Raw genomic sequence first — 15,945 nt, forward strand, 5'->3', positions numbered from 1 at the left:
CCGCGTCCGCCGCCGAGCCGGCGGAGGTTGGCCGAGCGGGTCCTTAGCCCGGGCGCCCTCTGGCGGCCGCACGGGGAAGCTGCGGCCCGGTCGCGCCTGGTGAAGGGAAGGAGGAGGGATGGGGGAGGAGGAGGCGCGGGCAGGGGAGGGGAGGAAAAAGTTGCGCTGGGAAGTTTGGAAAGTTGGGAAGTGGCTGCTGCGGGCTTCGCCTCCCTCCGCGCGTGTGTGAGGGAGCGAACGAGGGAGCGAGAGAGGAGCGAGCGAGCGCCTGCCATGCCCATCAGACCCCGCCTCGCCGCGCCCGGGCGCGGAGCTAGCCCCGACTCCCTGCCGCCCGGCCCGGCCCGGCCCGGCCCGGCCCGGCGCGGCCCCGGCCCCTCGCCCCCCCGCCCCCCGCGCCAGGTCCTCCCCTCCCCCGCCCCAGCGGCCCCAGCCCCCCGCCCGGCCCGGCTCCGCGCCGCTCTCCCGCCCTCCTCTCTCCCTCCCTCCCGGCCGCGGAGCAGCATGGCGGAGCCCGGGCAGCGGCCGCGCGGCCGCCCGCCGCCCCTCTGAGCCGGGCTCGGGGGCAGCCGGTCGCCCCAGAGCCGCCCCCCACCCCTGCCGCGCCCTTCGCCGCACTTGTCCCACTGCGCGCCTCCTGGAGCGCCGCGCACCCCTGGGACCCTTGCGCGCCCCGGGTGCCCAGCATAACCCCGGGACCCTTGCGCACCCCGGGTTCTCGGTTCTGCCCCAGGAACCCCGCGCGCCCCTGGACCCCGACGCAGCTCGGGGACCCCGCGCGCCCCCGGACCCCAACACGCCCTCAGCACCCGGGGGCTCGGCCAGCGAGGTTGAGCGCCCGGGGGAGGGGCCCAGCCCTAGAGGGTCCCCCTCTTCCAACAGACGGAGCCCCGCCCCAGAGAAACCCCCAGGTCCGACAGGGCCAGTCAGCCACGCCCCAGAAGGCGCCCAGCATCCTGCGGCTGGAGCCCCGTGCTCCAGAGGAAACTCCGTGCCCAACTGGGGGCTCCCCGCCCCGCTGAGGGGCGCCGCCCAGGAGGGTCCCCCGCGCCCCGCGGGCCCTGGCAGGATGCACGCCGCCCTGGCGGGGCCGCTGCTCGCCGCCCTCCTCGCCACCGCTCGCGCCCGCCCGCAGCCCCCGGACGGAGGACAGTGCCGGCCGCCCGGATCGGTGAGCGAGCGCCTGCCTGGCCACTCTCCCGCCTGCCTGGGTATTCCAGTCCCGTGGGACGATGGTTTGGGTCCGCACCCACCTTAGCCCACCCGCTCCACCTCCACCCCCCGGGCGCAGCCTCGGGCGCCCTTCCTTCGCTCCTGCCTGCCCCGGCTCCGGCTCCAGCTCCCAGCCAGGAACGAGAAGGGGCGCTCCCTCTCCGGTTCCTTCTCCACACGCTGCCGCTCTGGGGCTCTCCTCTTGACTTGTGGTCCTGCTTGGACGCCTCCTCTCTCTCTGCCCCTTTTTGTCTCTCTTTTCTCATATTTTTTCTGTCTTTACCCTTCTGGTCTCTCTGCCCGCTTCTGACTGTGTTTTTCTACCATTCCTTGCCCTTCTCTTGACTTCCATCGAACCCTTTTGCTCTCGCATTCACACACTCTGCCCCCTCCCAGGCTTCCCTCTCTCTCCCTGCCCTCCCACTCTGACCTAAGACAAACTTTCTCCCTGTTCCTGGTTCTCACCTCCATCTCTGCGGCCCAGGCTCCCACCACCTACTCTCCCAAGCGTCCATATTTCGTGAAAAGAGGGAAGATTTCAGAGGAGAGGAAAAGGCAATGCCGGGACATACTGGCCTAATATTTCTTGGGGTCGAGTAATTACTGGTTCTCCTAATTTTCCTTCCAAAACAAAGAACCTCTTTATTTCCTTCAGTATCTTTCCCTCTAAGTGTAAATTAATGCATTGACAGTAACCCTGAATTGGAGGCCAGGAGACCATAGGGTCTGCCTGCTGTAGGTGTGCTGCCTGTTAGCCCGGAATTCGCTGACCTTGGGCAAGGTGCACCTCCAGCGGCCTGCCTTGTGCACAAACAGGGAGCTCGTTGGCTGGCTGGGCTCTCAGTCTATCGCCAACATGCTGGGATTAACAGTTTGGGGTTGTTAGTAAAGTAAGGTACTGTTCTCCCACAACCCACCCATCCCAACACATACTTTTCATTTGTGCCAGAATCAGGCAGAAAAGTGTTATGAATTGGTCTAAAGCTTGCAAGTGGTCAGTGGGCACTCCAGGGATTTTTCTGGATGGAAAATGGCTTTGCCCTTTATGCCTAGCCCTGACTTGGATCTGTAGAAAGGACCCCTGTCTGCATGCCTCTCTTCAGCTCCTACATACACACACACACACGCACACACACACACACACGCGCGCACACACTCCCCTAAGTCGGAGCTTAGGTCATAGAAAATGACAAACAACTGGGGTTGGAAATCAGGTATACATTTTTAGGGGAGGAGCCTGGAAAGTACCCAGAATATGTACATTTCTTGGGACTAATTGTAATGGAATCCTTTCCTCCCAAACTAGATTCTGAAACTTGACTTGGCCTTGCAAGATTTTAAAGCACTTTCTCATCTATGGTCTCAGCTGGTCGAGCAAAGTAGCTGACACCCCAGACGTGCCCTCCAAAAAGAAAAGTGTATTCACCGTGATGAATGTGAAGTAGCTGTTTAAATAGGTGTGCTATTTTTAATAGGTGTTCTGCTTTCAAAGTGCTCTTGGCTTATATCTTCTAATGGTTGGATTTAAAAGTTATATGACTTCCTCCCTTCTTGCCAGAGCAGGACTCTTGGTCCCCCTTTCCCCACCCTCCGCATGAAACACCACCGGTGAAGGTTTGACTTGGCCAAGCATGAATATTCTCAGGTGGTGTGGCAGTCCTTGGCACTCACAGCGAACGCTAATCATGAGAGTTTCCCTTCATTGCTGACTTCCTCTGTGCCTGGCACTGCTCTGAGGGCTTAATATACATATATTGTATCTTTTAATCCTCCCAACAACCCGAGGTAGTTGCTTTCACCCCCATTTTACAGATGAGGAAACTGAGCCTGTGGAAGTGAAATGATTCACTCAAGATCATACATCTAAGACAGGGCAAAGCTAGGTTTTCAATGTGGGTCTTTCAGGCTCCAAAGACCTGGCTCTTTACCACGGCCTGTGTATGGTCTCTGCCTCCCATCCCCACCTCCCTCTGCAACGTGCCTCTGGGCTACCCTGACTCTACTCTGTTGCCTTCGGCCTCACTGCCTTGCCTCTTCTCTACTCCTGCAGCAGAGGGACTTGAACTCCTTCCTGTGGACGATTCGGCGTGATCCTCCGGCCTACCTGTTTGGCACTATTCACGTCCCCTACACCCGCGTCTGGGACTTCATCCCGGACAACTCCAAGGCAGCCTTCCAGGCTAGCGCCCATGTCTACTTTGAGCTGGACCTGACAGACCCCTACACCATCTCGGCCCTGGCCAGCTGCCAGCTGCTGCCGCACGGGGAAAACCTGCAGGACGTGCTGCCCCACGAGCTTTACTGGCGCTTGAAGCGCCACCTGGACTACGTGAAGTTGATGATGCCCTCCTGGATGACGCCCGCTCAGCGGGGCAAGGGGCTCTATGCTGACTACCTATTCAATGCCATCGCGGGCAACTGGGAGCGCAAGAGGCCCGTCTGGGTGATGCTCATGGTGAACTCGCTCACAGAGAGGGACGTGCGCTTCCGTGGTGTGCCCGTGCTCGACCTCTACCTGGCCCAGCAGGCTGAGAAGATGAAGAAGACCACAGGGGCTGTGGAGCAGGTGGAGGAGCAGTGCCATCCCCTCAACAACGGGCTCAACTTCTCCCAGGTAGGCATGCAGTGCCCCAGCCCGGAGCTGACAGCCCTGGGTGCCTGGGTCCTCTTCTCTGATTGTCTTTCTTCTCCGACGGGGAGTGGGAGGCAGCCAGAGTCAGGTCCTTTTTCTGGAAGGAGAGGTTCTGCTAGGCAGCGAGGCAGCACCTGGCTGCTCTGGTGGTATCAGTTGAGAGTGGCGTATACTGGAATTTGGGGTAAGAGTCAGCGTGTTTGCTTCTATTTCAGCAGTATTACATGTTGGGGATGTACACTCCTCACCTGCTGTGCTTGCCTGGGCAGAAAGAATTTCTCTCAGAGCATCAGAGTGATCAAAAACAAAAAGAGGGGGCTTCCGGTTTGTGTCAGGCCTTCCTGAAGTCCTGGAGGCTGTATTGAGGCTGGTGTGTGGACAGTGCCCAAGAAAGTAAGAGGAAGGCATGGCTCCCAGGGCTGAGCCAACAAGGAGTTGCCTGGGACCTGGCAACAGTAGAGTGCTGCTTGCCATTTGAGGTTAAGCACCATCAGTTTCCCGGCTCTGTGCAAAGCTCTAGGTGACCCTCGGACCGCCTCGCTAAGGCCAGGAGAAAGTCAGCCAGGAGAGTTTTAAGGTTAATAATTTCAGAGAAGCGTGTTCGCTTAAAGGTTGACAGTCCTGATTTCTGAACCTCAGAAGTAGGAGAGAAGGGAGGGGCTTAAGAGGTTTAAAGTCTCTGGCTGCCAGAGATCTGATAGAGCAAAATGTCATTAAAAGCCCCTTCTCCATGGGCAGAGGTCACTTGCTACTCACTGGCCCCAAACTCAACTCTGAGACCTTGGGAACAGTGAGTTCACATCTGTGCCTTGAGAACGGGGCTGTCAATCCCAGGATGGGGACTCCTTCAAGGAGGCCCCAAGATGGGGCTTGGGTCAATTTCCTGAGTGAGGCATGGCTCAGAGATGTGCTGCCCATTAACGAGACAGCCTCATAAATTGGCTGGACCAGAAACTACCACTGGAATCAGACCTGCTTGCTCCTCCGGAGATGTTGCAAGCTCTTCACCAGGGAAACAGCGGCAGAAACTGATCCCCTTTCCAAGATCTCTGGCCTTTGTTTTTCCAAGGGAAATGCAATATTGTCCCTGGGGAGGTAAGAAGCCAGATTGATTTGCCGGCCAAATGAAAGGCGGGTTTGTCGGTTCTCCTGCTGGCTCTCCCATAATTGTGGAGTCCTTACCCAGAGGGCCCCAGTGGCAGGAGTATTGGGGCAGTTAGTCACGCCCTGCAGGGTTCTGACTACGCCTGACTCCTTCTCCACGGGGGAAAATCCTGTGTATTCTCTGGCCCAGTGCTGATTCCTCTGAACGTAGCCGCTTTCTCCCTCTGAAGTGACTTTTCCCTTGCCAGCCTCGGGAGCTGATATTATCTGTGTCGGGACCCCCGGCGCTCACCGCCCATCTCATTTCGGAGGCAGGTTTGTGGGAGGCCTCTCTGTTCAGAGGCCTAGGTCTGGCCTCGATATCTTTTTTAGGATGGGGAGGTGAGGTATCCACCATCACTCTCAACACTCTCTTTGCACCAACCACAGAGGAATCCGACAAAGGCTGAAGGGAGCACACACAAACTCTGGCTAAGCAGCCCCTGTCTTTAATCCGTCTCTCTTAAAACAACAAAACTATCTTTCTTTGGGGTCGGGAGACACTCCTGTTCAACCAAATGATGGCTTTGGTAGGGTGAAAACATTTGCTGGAAAGTGTGTGTGAGGTTATGTTTTAGGAAAAGTTACTGAGAGCCATTCATCGGCCGGGAGGGAGCCTGCTGACAGTCTCCAAAGCTCATGTTTGAAGATCAAACAGACTCCAATCTCTATTTCAAAAATGTGCCCAACCCATCACCAGCCTGGGCCCGCTCTTAAAATTGTTCTTGGGTCCAGCTCCTCAAAAGAGCTGCAGAAAGCAAGTCCCAAACAAAAGAAAACAGAACTCCTCTTAGTTCGCTAATCTCCATACCCTTCACCACCTGCCAGAGTGTCCAATCATGCCAATTTGTCCTGTTATCATTTTGTAGGGAGGCGATGAAATCTCTCCTCCATCCCCTTGGGCAGCCTTGGACTAAATGGGAAGGGTGGGATTCTGGAGCCTAGGCAGATGAGGTCGTTAGGGATCCAAAAATTCAAAATCAGAAATGCAACAGCCTTCTCAGTAAAATTACATGCACGCATGCACAGTTTGATATGAACATCTGTGATGCATTAGTATACTGAAATATCTGTTAAGTGCATCAGATTTTTATTTTTTCTTTCCTCGCAGCATTACTGTTATTGCAAAATATTTGGGTTGGGGGGACAGTGAGAGAAGAAGGCAGGAAAAATAAGGCTTAAAACAGTGTCTTTTTGTTAAGATCTGGGATTTTAGTATTAATGTTGTTTTTAAAATTTTTATAATTTTTTCTGGACAGAAATACCATAATTTTGCTTGTTAAATGGAGAAAGAAAGCTTAAGTTTTGGAACCCCGGAAAAAGCTTCTTCCACCCTTGCGCAGCTTGGAAGATCAGGTCTATTGTTAGGTTTTGGTCTTTGATTTCAAAATAAACTGAGGGTGCTAGACCCAACATCACCGTGACTTTGCTATGTGACCTTGGGCAAGTCACTTCCTCTCTCTGGGCCCTGTTTTCTTGGTCTGTGAAATAAGACACTGAGATGAGGTCATCGTTCAAGCTCCTTCCAGCCCTGACATTCCATAGGATGATTCTAATCAATTCCACGTGCCAGGCACCCTGCAGGAGGCTCCACACGCTTTTCCACTGCATTGAATTCTCAGAACAACCCTATGGCTTTCTAAGGTGGGCATCCAGAAATGTTGAATGACTTGCCCAAGGTCACGTGGCTAATAAGGAACAGAGCCAGTCAGCCTGACTCTGTATGAAGGATGTGTTCGCCCAGCTTCCCCAGACTGTTTCTCTAGACTTCCTCCTGTCTAGGTATTTGATGTCTTCTGTAATCATTCCTTAGTTCTTTCTTCTGTTTCTCTCTCCCCTTTAGGACTTGAGGGCTTAAAATTTTCTTTCTTGGAAAATTTATACTTGTAGAGATATTATTTCCTTCAGCTATGAGGCTGGTGGTGAGGCAGGTCTCTGAAGGTTTTCTTGATGTATTGTAGACAGCTCAGCACAGTGGGCTGGAGATAGGAGATTTGCTTCCAGGTGTCAGTCCCAGCCTCAACACTAAAACTAATGCCATATATATATATATATATATATATATATATATAAAACCAACGTTTTAAAACCAACAACTTGTATATAATCTTGGGCAAGACTTGATATGCCCATCCATCCAATGGGGCAGCGATTACCAGTCTTTCAAAGTTGAGCTGGTTTTTGTGGGGACATGAGAAGATACTACCTGTGGGAGGTTGTTGATGGGTTAAAACGACTACTTGGATGTTGGTTTTGTGCTTGGCAAACAGTCTAGGCTGGCTCCAGGGCAGGGAAAGAGGAAGGCTGCATGGGAAGTTGCCACTCCCTTCTCCCAGCAGCCATATCCACTCGTCATCCCTTGTTGAACGTAGTAAAGTTGGAGTATTAGGAGGCGGTGAGCCCCTGCCCTTGGGGGCCCGAGGATGCCTAAGTCTTGAGTCCAGATCTTATGACAAGCTTGAGACCTGCAGATTTCTATCAGCTCTGCCTGCTGCCTCCAGGGACTGGTACCGGCTGCCACTACTTCTCCCTCTAGGGAACCTGAGTCCTCCCCTTCAACTCCCTGCGTGGCAGAGTCGGAGACACTGGATGAGACCTCAAAGTTGCATGGTTCTCTGAGGTATAATAAGAAAACAAGGACTCTGCTATTCTGTACTTTACCAAGCATGCGAGCATTACCCATCTAATATGTGTAGCGCCTGAACACTGAAGCGTGCCTGCCAAAGGTGTGCAAAATGTTTGTAAAATTCTACAAGTCCCTCACTTAAGGAGTTAGAAACCACAATACCATTTATTGAGTTTTGTCTCTATTCAGGGTGCTGCATTAGACCTCATAATTACATTATCTCTAACCCTCACAGAGATGCAACAAGATTTATTATCGTATTTATTTTTAAGACCATAAATTGAGATCTAAAAAGGTGAAGTCATTTGGCTGTGATTACACAGACAGGCCAAGTAGACTCAGTGTTCAAACTCAGGTGAGTCCATTACCACAACCCCTGCTTTCCCAGTGTCTGAAAGATGACCTGGTTTTTGTTAGATAACATTTCTGCTGAAGTGTGTGTGTGTGTGTGTGTGTGTGTGTGTGTGTGTTGGAATGGTGGTAGACCATCATTTCTTGCCGAAAAAGAAAGAGACAGAGAATTGAAAAGTGCTGGAACTGATTTTCTCCTTGACTTATAAATTGGATCTCAAGGTGATTCTAAAATAGGAGTTCTCAAAGACATTCTGGGCATCAGCTACTCCCAGGGAATATGTCCCAAACTTTCTAAGCCACTGCTATGAAGACATACACACACGCCACCCCCCCCCCCCAAATATAGGCTAAGTCTGCACAGTTGAATAAAGATCTCCTTGGTTTATAGTCAGAGCTCCTATGTCTACACCCTGGCGGGGCCAGCAGGTATTAGTAAGTGCTCAGTAACTATTGGGAGCATGAATGAATTAATGAGCAAATGGTCAAAAATCATGATGTGACCATCCCTGATTCCGTTCCACCATGCGGCATCATTGAAGGAATGAATGATGAAGAAAAGTATAAATCACAGCGAGGAGCCCCCTTCTGAACTTTGAAAGGTCCTTTCCATCCTATAAGGACAAAAAATGTCAAAATTATCATGTAGGCCGCTACAGCAAAATACCTTACAGTGGGTAATTTATAAACAACGGAAATTATGGCTCACAGTTCTGGAGGTTGGGAAGTTCAAGATCAAGGTACCAGCAGATTTTGTGTCTGGTGAGGGCCTGTTTCTCATAGGTGATGCCTTCTGTGTATTTACATGGTGGAAAGGGTGAACAAGCTTCCTCTAGCTTCTTTTGTAAGGGCCCTTATCCCATTCATGAGTGTAGAGACCTCATGAACTAATCTACTCCCAGAAGTTCCACCTCTTCAGATCATCAGCTTGGTGGTTAGGTTTCAACATACGAATTTTGGAGGGACACATACATTTGGACCACAGCATAGGCAGGTCGTATTCAAAGCAGGTTCTAATCCTGATCCTGTTAGTACCTTTCCTGTGACTTTGGGCCAGCCCTTTTCCCTCTCTAGTCCTAAGTTGCCCTCCTTTGTCCCATGAGAGCGCTGGGCTAGGTGATTTCCAGTGTTGGCCCAGGTCTGACTTCTGTGATGCATATCTCCCATATTTTGGAGAGCCTAGGCCAACCAAGTCTGAAATTTTGAGCCTGAGTTATCTGTAGTTGGGAGGGGCTGGCAGGCTTGTCTTTGGCAGTTGCTGCTGATACCTATTTGTCCAGAGCCTGTTGGTTCCAGTGGGTGATCCTGCTGCCAGGCTTCAGACAGGAGAGCCCCAGCCTGTCACGGCACAGGCTGCTGGACACCCACCCAGCCTCAGCTGCTCTCCTTCATTGTGACTCTTCTCCCTCTGTTGCTCCTCACTCATTCAACCAGAGCACCTCACTGTGTTGTGCCAGTGAAGGGTCTGGGAAGAGACTTCGAAATGTGTCTTTGCCTGCCGAGAATTCATTACCTGAGTGTGCACCCCATTGCTTTTATGCCCTGAGAGGTGGGTATTATTAGTCCTGTTTGCAGCATGGAAACTGAGGCACAGAGCACCTGAATATTAGTCTCTCCTGTGCCCTGGTTCTCCACACTTCAGATAGAGACCCTGTTCTTTCTTCCCCTTTTGGTTGTATGCTCCCACCTTTCAGAACCATTCTCTAATTTCCTGTCCTCCAAGAATGGCCATTCTTGAGTCCTCCAGCCCTCTCTGGGCCTCTGTGGCAGCCCTGGAGCCCACAGTGTTATACCTTGTCAGATCTCTTGTCAGATCTATGTGCGCTCCTTAGAGTAGAGGGAGCAAGCCTCCCCCGAGGCCCCAGACACCCCTGGAGGACCTCAGACCATGCCGAAGCCTTTTCTCCCAGGAAGTCAACCACGGAGGGAGAGCCCCTCCATCACCATGGAATTAAACACAGGCTGGCATCGCCTACACCATATACCTCCAGAACGTGGACTGAGAAACAGTCTTCTTCTGGCGCGACCTTCACCTCGTGCTTAGGCAGTCTGCCACACCTGCTGTGTCTCCCCCACAGAGCCATCTGGTAAGGAGCTGCTCAGCAAATGTCCATCACCGGGTGTCCCCCAGCAGCGACCCCTGGGCATGTGCTCACTCAGATTATTTCTGTGCCCAGAGAGCTGTTTGTGAAGAACCCCTGCAGGCATGGCGAGCTCTGTCCATCCCCTCTCCATGACCTGGTTCATTCGTGTCTTAATATTTAATATATTATCTAAGTGTAGGGGGATAACACACGCAGAAGCAGGAGCACAGGATAGCTTACGCACCTCCATCAGAGGAGAGTGAGGTCCTAAAGCTGGAGGTGACCAAAATGTCATGAGATATTCTAGTCTCAGAATTGGAAGTTCACAGCAAGAAGACTTCTAGGCTCAGAGAATCTCCACCATAAATCCAAACTCTGAGGCTCAAAGAATCTAGGAATGGTGAAATCTCAGAACATTAGGCTCAGAGACATTTAGGGACTCAAAGAATCTTCACTTCATGAAATCCTAGCCTCTTAGCTTTGAAGAATTGTCAGCTCATGGACACAGACTTCTAAAATCTTAGAGTTGGAAGGGGCCAGCTCTCAAGAATTCCAAGAACCCTCATCCGCAAACATATTGTCTGATCTTCCCCCAACCCGCTCTCCAATCCCCGGCCAAGCAGAGAAAACCTGACCGGCAAAGCACTTTCTGATGGAGATAAAAATGGGAGCGTGCCTTTGTTAATAGTTCCCATTTGGACATCTCTCAAAGCCAAGAAGAGGTCGCCTGGTAATGCAGCTTTCCTAGGGAGGAAACAAGAATGCCGGCGTGAGCGCCACAGCCTGCCAGCCGGGCTGCTGACGCTCTTTTCCCCTTGAGTTTGCTTCTAAATATTATCCGCTTCACTCCCTTTTATCTCCCATCACTGGCTCTCTGTCCGCCCACTTAATCCACAGGCAGCCGGTGGCCGAGCCTTCAGTTCTGTTCAGCGGCTGCCAAGCGGTCTCGCCGAGCAGCTCCTCCAGGATCCACAGGCTTTTAAATCTGTGCACTATATCCGCTGGAACACAAAACTGTTGCCCCAAGCTTGGAAACGCTGTTGCTTCTGCTAGGCCCCCTCCCTCTTTAGGAATTTCCTCCTTTTCTATTCTATTTCTGAATCCTGAGATTTTTCAAGGCTCAGCTTAAAGCTGTACCTCCTCCAGGAAGTCTTCCTAGAATGTTCCCAGGTCTAATCTGCTCGGAAAGACTTGGGCCAAAGCTTTACTTAATGACCCAGCCACATATATTTTTCCCATCTGTGGAATTATTTATGGCATTTTATGACATTCTTTCAGCACTTATATATTTTGTTTATAATTTTTTCTCAGGCAGTCTTTTCTCTTCTGATTCAAACCTAGCTCAAAATGTGCTCACAATTGATTACAAAATTAGATTGAATGTTCTCCAGTTCTGAAGTTGGGGCTTTGTGGTATATTCTGTGGTTGGAGTGTTGGCAGCTCTGGATGCTAAAAAGGGACTATGTCTTGGCCTCTGTAATTCTCAGAAACTTCTTAGGCTTTCCACCTGAGACATATTCAGTACTGTTGCTGGCCCATTTGGTCAAAACTTTGTAACATTCATGGGTCCCTATTGGATTCATTAATCTCCATCCTGGGATATTTTGGGTTTTTTTCCTTCCTTTTCAACTGTTACTTGCAAACAAGTCTCTGTTTTTCTCCTCTTCACTATCCAGAGCACACATGATCTTCTCCAGGCTCACTGCATCCCTCCACTTATTTTCATGTTAAAATGCTTTTTATTCTTTGCTTGCTATCTTGGTTTTGGAGCACCAGGGTTGCTGAGCTGTATGATTTCTCCCTCCCTCCCTCTCACATACACTCCTTAGTTATGCCTCCATGCATTTGCTTATGTTGTTCCCTCTACCTGGGAGCCCCTTCCCAGTTTTTATTTTCTGGCTAACTCTTACTCCTCTGAATTGGTAAAGGCCCCTGAGGACCATCCACGTTAAAAGCTTGGGCTCGTCAAACAAATGTCACTTTACAGCAAGACTTTTATCCATGGCCGTCAGATTGGATGGATGCCACGTAATCATAACTCAGTAGTTTGAGTTTAGGTGCAACAATGTAATTGGCTTTTAGCATTGTTTTTTGAAAGAACTGGTAGGTAAATTGTACTTGGGCCACACTGAATGCCTGGCTTTCCTGGAAAAGAGCCATGAGGTCATCAGACCATGCCTATAAAAGTCAGGGCCCTGGGGCCATCTCTGAGGGACAACCTAGGGCCTTAAGAGATGTGTGGTCTCTGCCTTTACACCTGTTGCTGGATTCTATGTTCCTTCTGAAGGACTTAGACAAGGTGGTTTCCTTGGGAGAACCCGGGGTTTTCCGAACAGCACCTGACCACCCCTGCCCTGAATGCTGACACTCGGTCACCTTCATTCTTGGGATTCTCCCTTTACTTCCCATTGACTCAGGAAGGGCAGGAGGAGACATTAAGCTCCTTCCCACCTCCCTTATTCAGAGGAACATCCTGGTCTGATTCTACCTTCAGAACCAAAAGTCAGTCTTTAAGTTTACACGTCATAGTGCAGACTCAGCTCAGGAGTCCCCTCCACTGGAAAACTTCCAGACATTGGCTGGATGGCCCGGTGCTCCTTCAGTTCCCAGAATAAGTGCACTTATCGGGAGTATAAGTAACCTTGGGGTAGTTACATAAGCTGTCTGTGCGTCAGTTTTCTCATGTCAACTGTATAGGATTGCTGTGAGGATTAATTGATTAATGTAAAGCACTACAGCACAGTGCCACACACACAAATGCTCAGTACATACTAGCTCATAGTTATTACTTCATTTTCAAATTATCGTTGTACAACTTTTCAAGAAATGTTTGTTAGTTCCTACTGAGTGCCAGACATGGGATAACTGCTGGACGTAGTGAGTGAGAAGAACGTTGCTGTTGCCCAGGTGCTTCCTTTCTGGGTAGGGAGGGGACACAGCATCCGTGCAGGTGCCGGGAGGAGGGAGGCTGTGGCTTGTCTTGTGGTGTGTTGTGGGAGTACAGAAGAGGCACAGCTTCCTTGGCCCTGAGGAGATCCAGGAAGGCTTCCTGGAAGAAGCCCAGGTGAACCTGAGATCGGAGGGAGTAAAAAAGCCAGGTAAAGGCTAGGGAGTACTAGGCTCAGGAGATTGGAGGCACCTACGCTAGAGGACGGGGCGCGAGTTGTGCATTTGAGGGCTGAGAGCAGTTCAGCTTGGCCGCTCTCTGCACGGACTGCGACTAGAGAGAGACCATGCTGCATAAAGCCGCCTGCTGGTGTCCCTCCACCTCCTGTTCACCTTGGCGCTCCCCCAGGAGGCTTGCGTGACTGTGCCCATTTCACGCCCTGGCGCAGAGGCGAGCGCTCTGTGCGTGATGCGTTTGGCCTGAGCCGCGCCTCCTCTCTGGCCTGGCCTCCGCGAGCGCAAGCGCACGTTTCCTAAAAGAGCAGCGGTTGGGCGGCTGCGCCTTGGGGGCCGCAGTGTGTATGTCCTCGCCCGTCACTCGATCAGGCAGCGACACAGGCGGGGCCCTGCGGACAGGCACCTCGGGGCGAGGCGTTCCTGCGGTGGAGGAGGCGGCGCGGCGCGCGGCCAGCCCTGCCCGGGCAGCCACGGTGCAAAGATAAAAGGACAGGCCTTCCCCTCCTTGTCTTCTGTTTAAAGGATTTGCCTCCTTCCTCCCTATTAAGGTTATTTAAAGTTTCCTGGCCAGTGTTATCTCCTGGGGACTTAATGCGCCTTCAAGGCCGTTAGTAATTTAAGCCTGGGGTCCCATTCGACAGCCCCTTTTAGAATGATACCAGCGGAGAAAGCCATTTGGAAATCTCTCTGGCTCATCTTTTAGCTTTAGTTCACACGGTTTCCCTTTCTTGAGCTGCTTGGCCTTGAGTCTGAAAAGAGACAAAAGCCTAATTGGCAATGATAATTTCAACCATTTGCATCGCGGTTTGCAATTTCCAGAGGCTTTTCACATGCACGACCGCGTTCCCTCCCGTCCCCAACAAGGATACCAAGAAGAGTGTTAGTCTGTTCCTGGCTCCTCTTTTTTTTTTCTTTTCTTTTTTTGCCAGTGTGGTTACTGAGCTCAGAAAGGGAACTGGATTTGCTTCAGAGTGCCAGGTGTTGGGACCCCCAGATATCCAGCTGGGTGGCTCCAGCATCCACTGGATTATAGTACATTTTTGAGCACCAGACCCTGTATTGGGGCCGAGTTGCAGCTGGAAGAGCTGTGGATTGGTCACAGGATGGGTAAACTGAGCCACTTGGGGACTTCGGTGATAACAATGCTTGGTCATTGTGCTTGACCTTGACTGTCATTTGTTTTAAAAACTTTTATTTTAGGTTCAGGGGTACATGTGCAGGTTTGTTACGTATGTAAACTACTGTCACAGAGGGTTTTTTGTACAGATTATTTCATCACCCAGGTATTAAGCCCGGTACCCAATAGTTAGCTTTTCTGCTTCTCTCCTTCCTCCTAACCTCCACGCTCAAGTAGACCCCAGTGTCTGTTGCTCCCTTCTTTGTGTTCCTGAGTTCTTGTCATTTAGCTCCCACTTGGAAGTGAGAACATGTAGTATTTGGTTTTCTGTCCCTGTGTTAGTTTGCTGAGGGTAATAGCTTCTAGCTCCATCCGTGTTCCCACAAAAGACATGATCTCATTCTTTTTTATGGCTGCCTAGTATTCCATGGCATGTATGTACCACATTTTCTTTATCCAATCTGTGGATGGGCATTTGGGTTGATACCATGTCTTTGCTATTGTGAATAGTGCTGCAGTGAGCATTAGCATGCCTGTGTCTCTATGGTAGAATGATTTATAGTCCTCTGGGTATAGACAGTGATGTTTGTTGACCCACCACTACAGAACCCGCATGCTGAGGCCTGCTGGTGGTCTTGGAGGTAATTTAATATTCTGCTTCCATCAGTAGTTTTGTGGGGAGGCTTTTTGATGGAGGTGGCTTTGAGAGACACCTTGCAGGTGGGATAGGATTTGGGCCCCTGGAGATGAGGTGGAAAGGAAGCAGACTTACACGGAAGTGCCAGGATGGGAAAATGCAGAGGGAATGCAGAACAAGCCTTTCTACACTCCCCGCACTGGCTTTATTCTTTCTGTTTCCTATCCAGCCCCTAAGAGAGCCATTGCTATTTGGTGCCTGTTATATGCTAGGCCTCTGGTTTATCACAGTAAATTTCTAAAACAATCCTGAAAGGTAAGCATTTTTCCCCCATTTTGAGGACACTGAGGCTAAGTACTTTGTTCAAAATGATGGAGCCAGGATTTCTACTTGGATGTTTTGATACCTTAAGGAAGAAACTGGACTGGAGTTGGAAATCCAGCTCCTCCACTTTGGCTAGATGGCTGAACATCTGTTTCCACATCTGAAAAAACGGTGCTCACAACAGTATTTACCTCCTGGGGTTGTTGTGAGGCATAAATGAGATAATGCATATAAACCACACAGCTGAGTGGCTGGCACACAGTAAGAGTTAATGAATGTTAACTGTGGTGGCTTAAGTAGTGGTCATTTTCATTATTATTATTGGCCCATTTTCACAATGTCTGTCTTGAAGTGAAGCCCATTCCATACAAAAGATGGCTCTTGGTCCTTTGGTCTCTCACACACTGAGCATCATCCAGTGCAGGGATGGGTTGTTGGTTGGTCTGATGGGAACTATGTGGTTGGACCACCTAGAGCATGGCCATTTATTTTTCTGACCATCTGCAGTGTGTAATGTCTGACTGTATTCATTCTGGCTTGCCTTCACTGTGGTCTCCCACTACTCTCTGGAGTTGGGACACACCAAAAGGAGGGAGTGAAAGGTTTAGGCTGGAGTCCCCAGCTTGAGGCCCAGCTCTGCCCTGGGTTAGATCTGTGACCTGGGGCTCCTGCCTCTCAGCATCCTTTTCCTCTACT

The 15,945-nt window shown here is 50.9% G+C and overlaps 1 protein-coding gene across 4 annotated transcripts in view; it reads left to right on the top strand.

Moving 5' to 3' along the window:
- The first annotated feature begins 432 nt into the window (after nucleotides 1-432).
- TRABD2B (TraB domain containing 2B) overlaps nucleotides 433-15,945 on the top strand; it is a 237,065-nt gene continuing 221,552 nt past the window's right edge. For all 4 annotated transcript variants that reach the window (XR_002004034.4, XM_004025752.5, XM_055358183.2 and 1 more), the window contains exons 1-2: nucleotides 433-1,171; nucleotides 3,263-3,826. Coding sequence is in view for 3 of the 4 variants with exons in the window: in XM_004025752.5 (XP_004025801.1) it covers nucleotides 1,070-1,171; nucleotides 3,263-3,826 (666 nt within the window). In the remaining variant the exon portion in view is untranslated. The remainder of the gene's footprint in view (nucleotides 1,172-3,262; nucleotides 3,827-15,945) is intronic.

Source organism: Gorilla gorilla, chromosome 1, assembly GCF_029281585.2.
Source record: "Gorilla gorilla gorilla isolate KB3781 chromosome 1, NHGRI_mGorGor1-v2.1_pri, whole genome shotgun sequence".
NCBI lineage: Eukaryota > Metazoa > Chordata > Mammalia > Primates > Hominidae > Gorilla > Gorilla gorilla.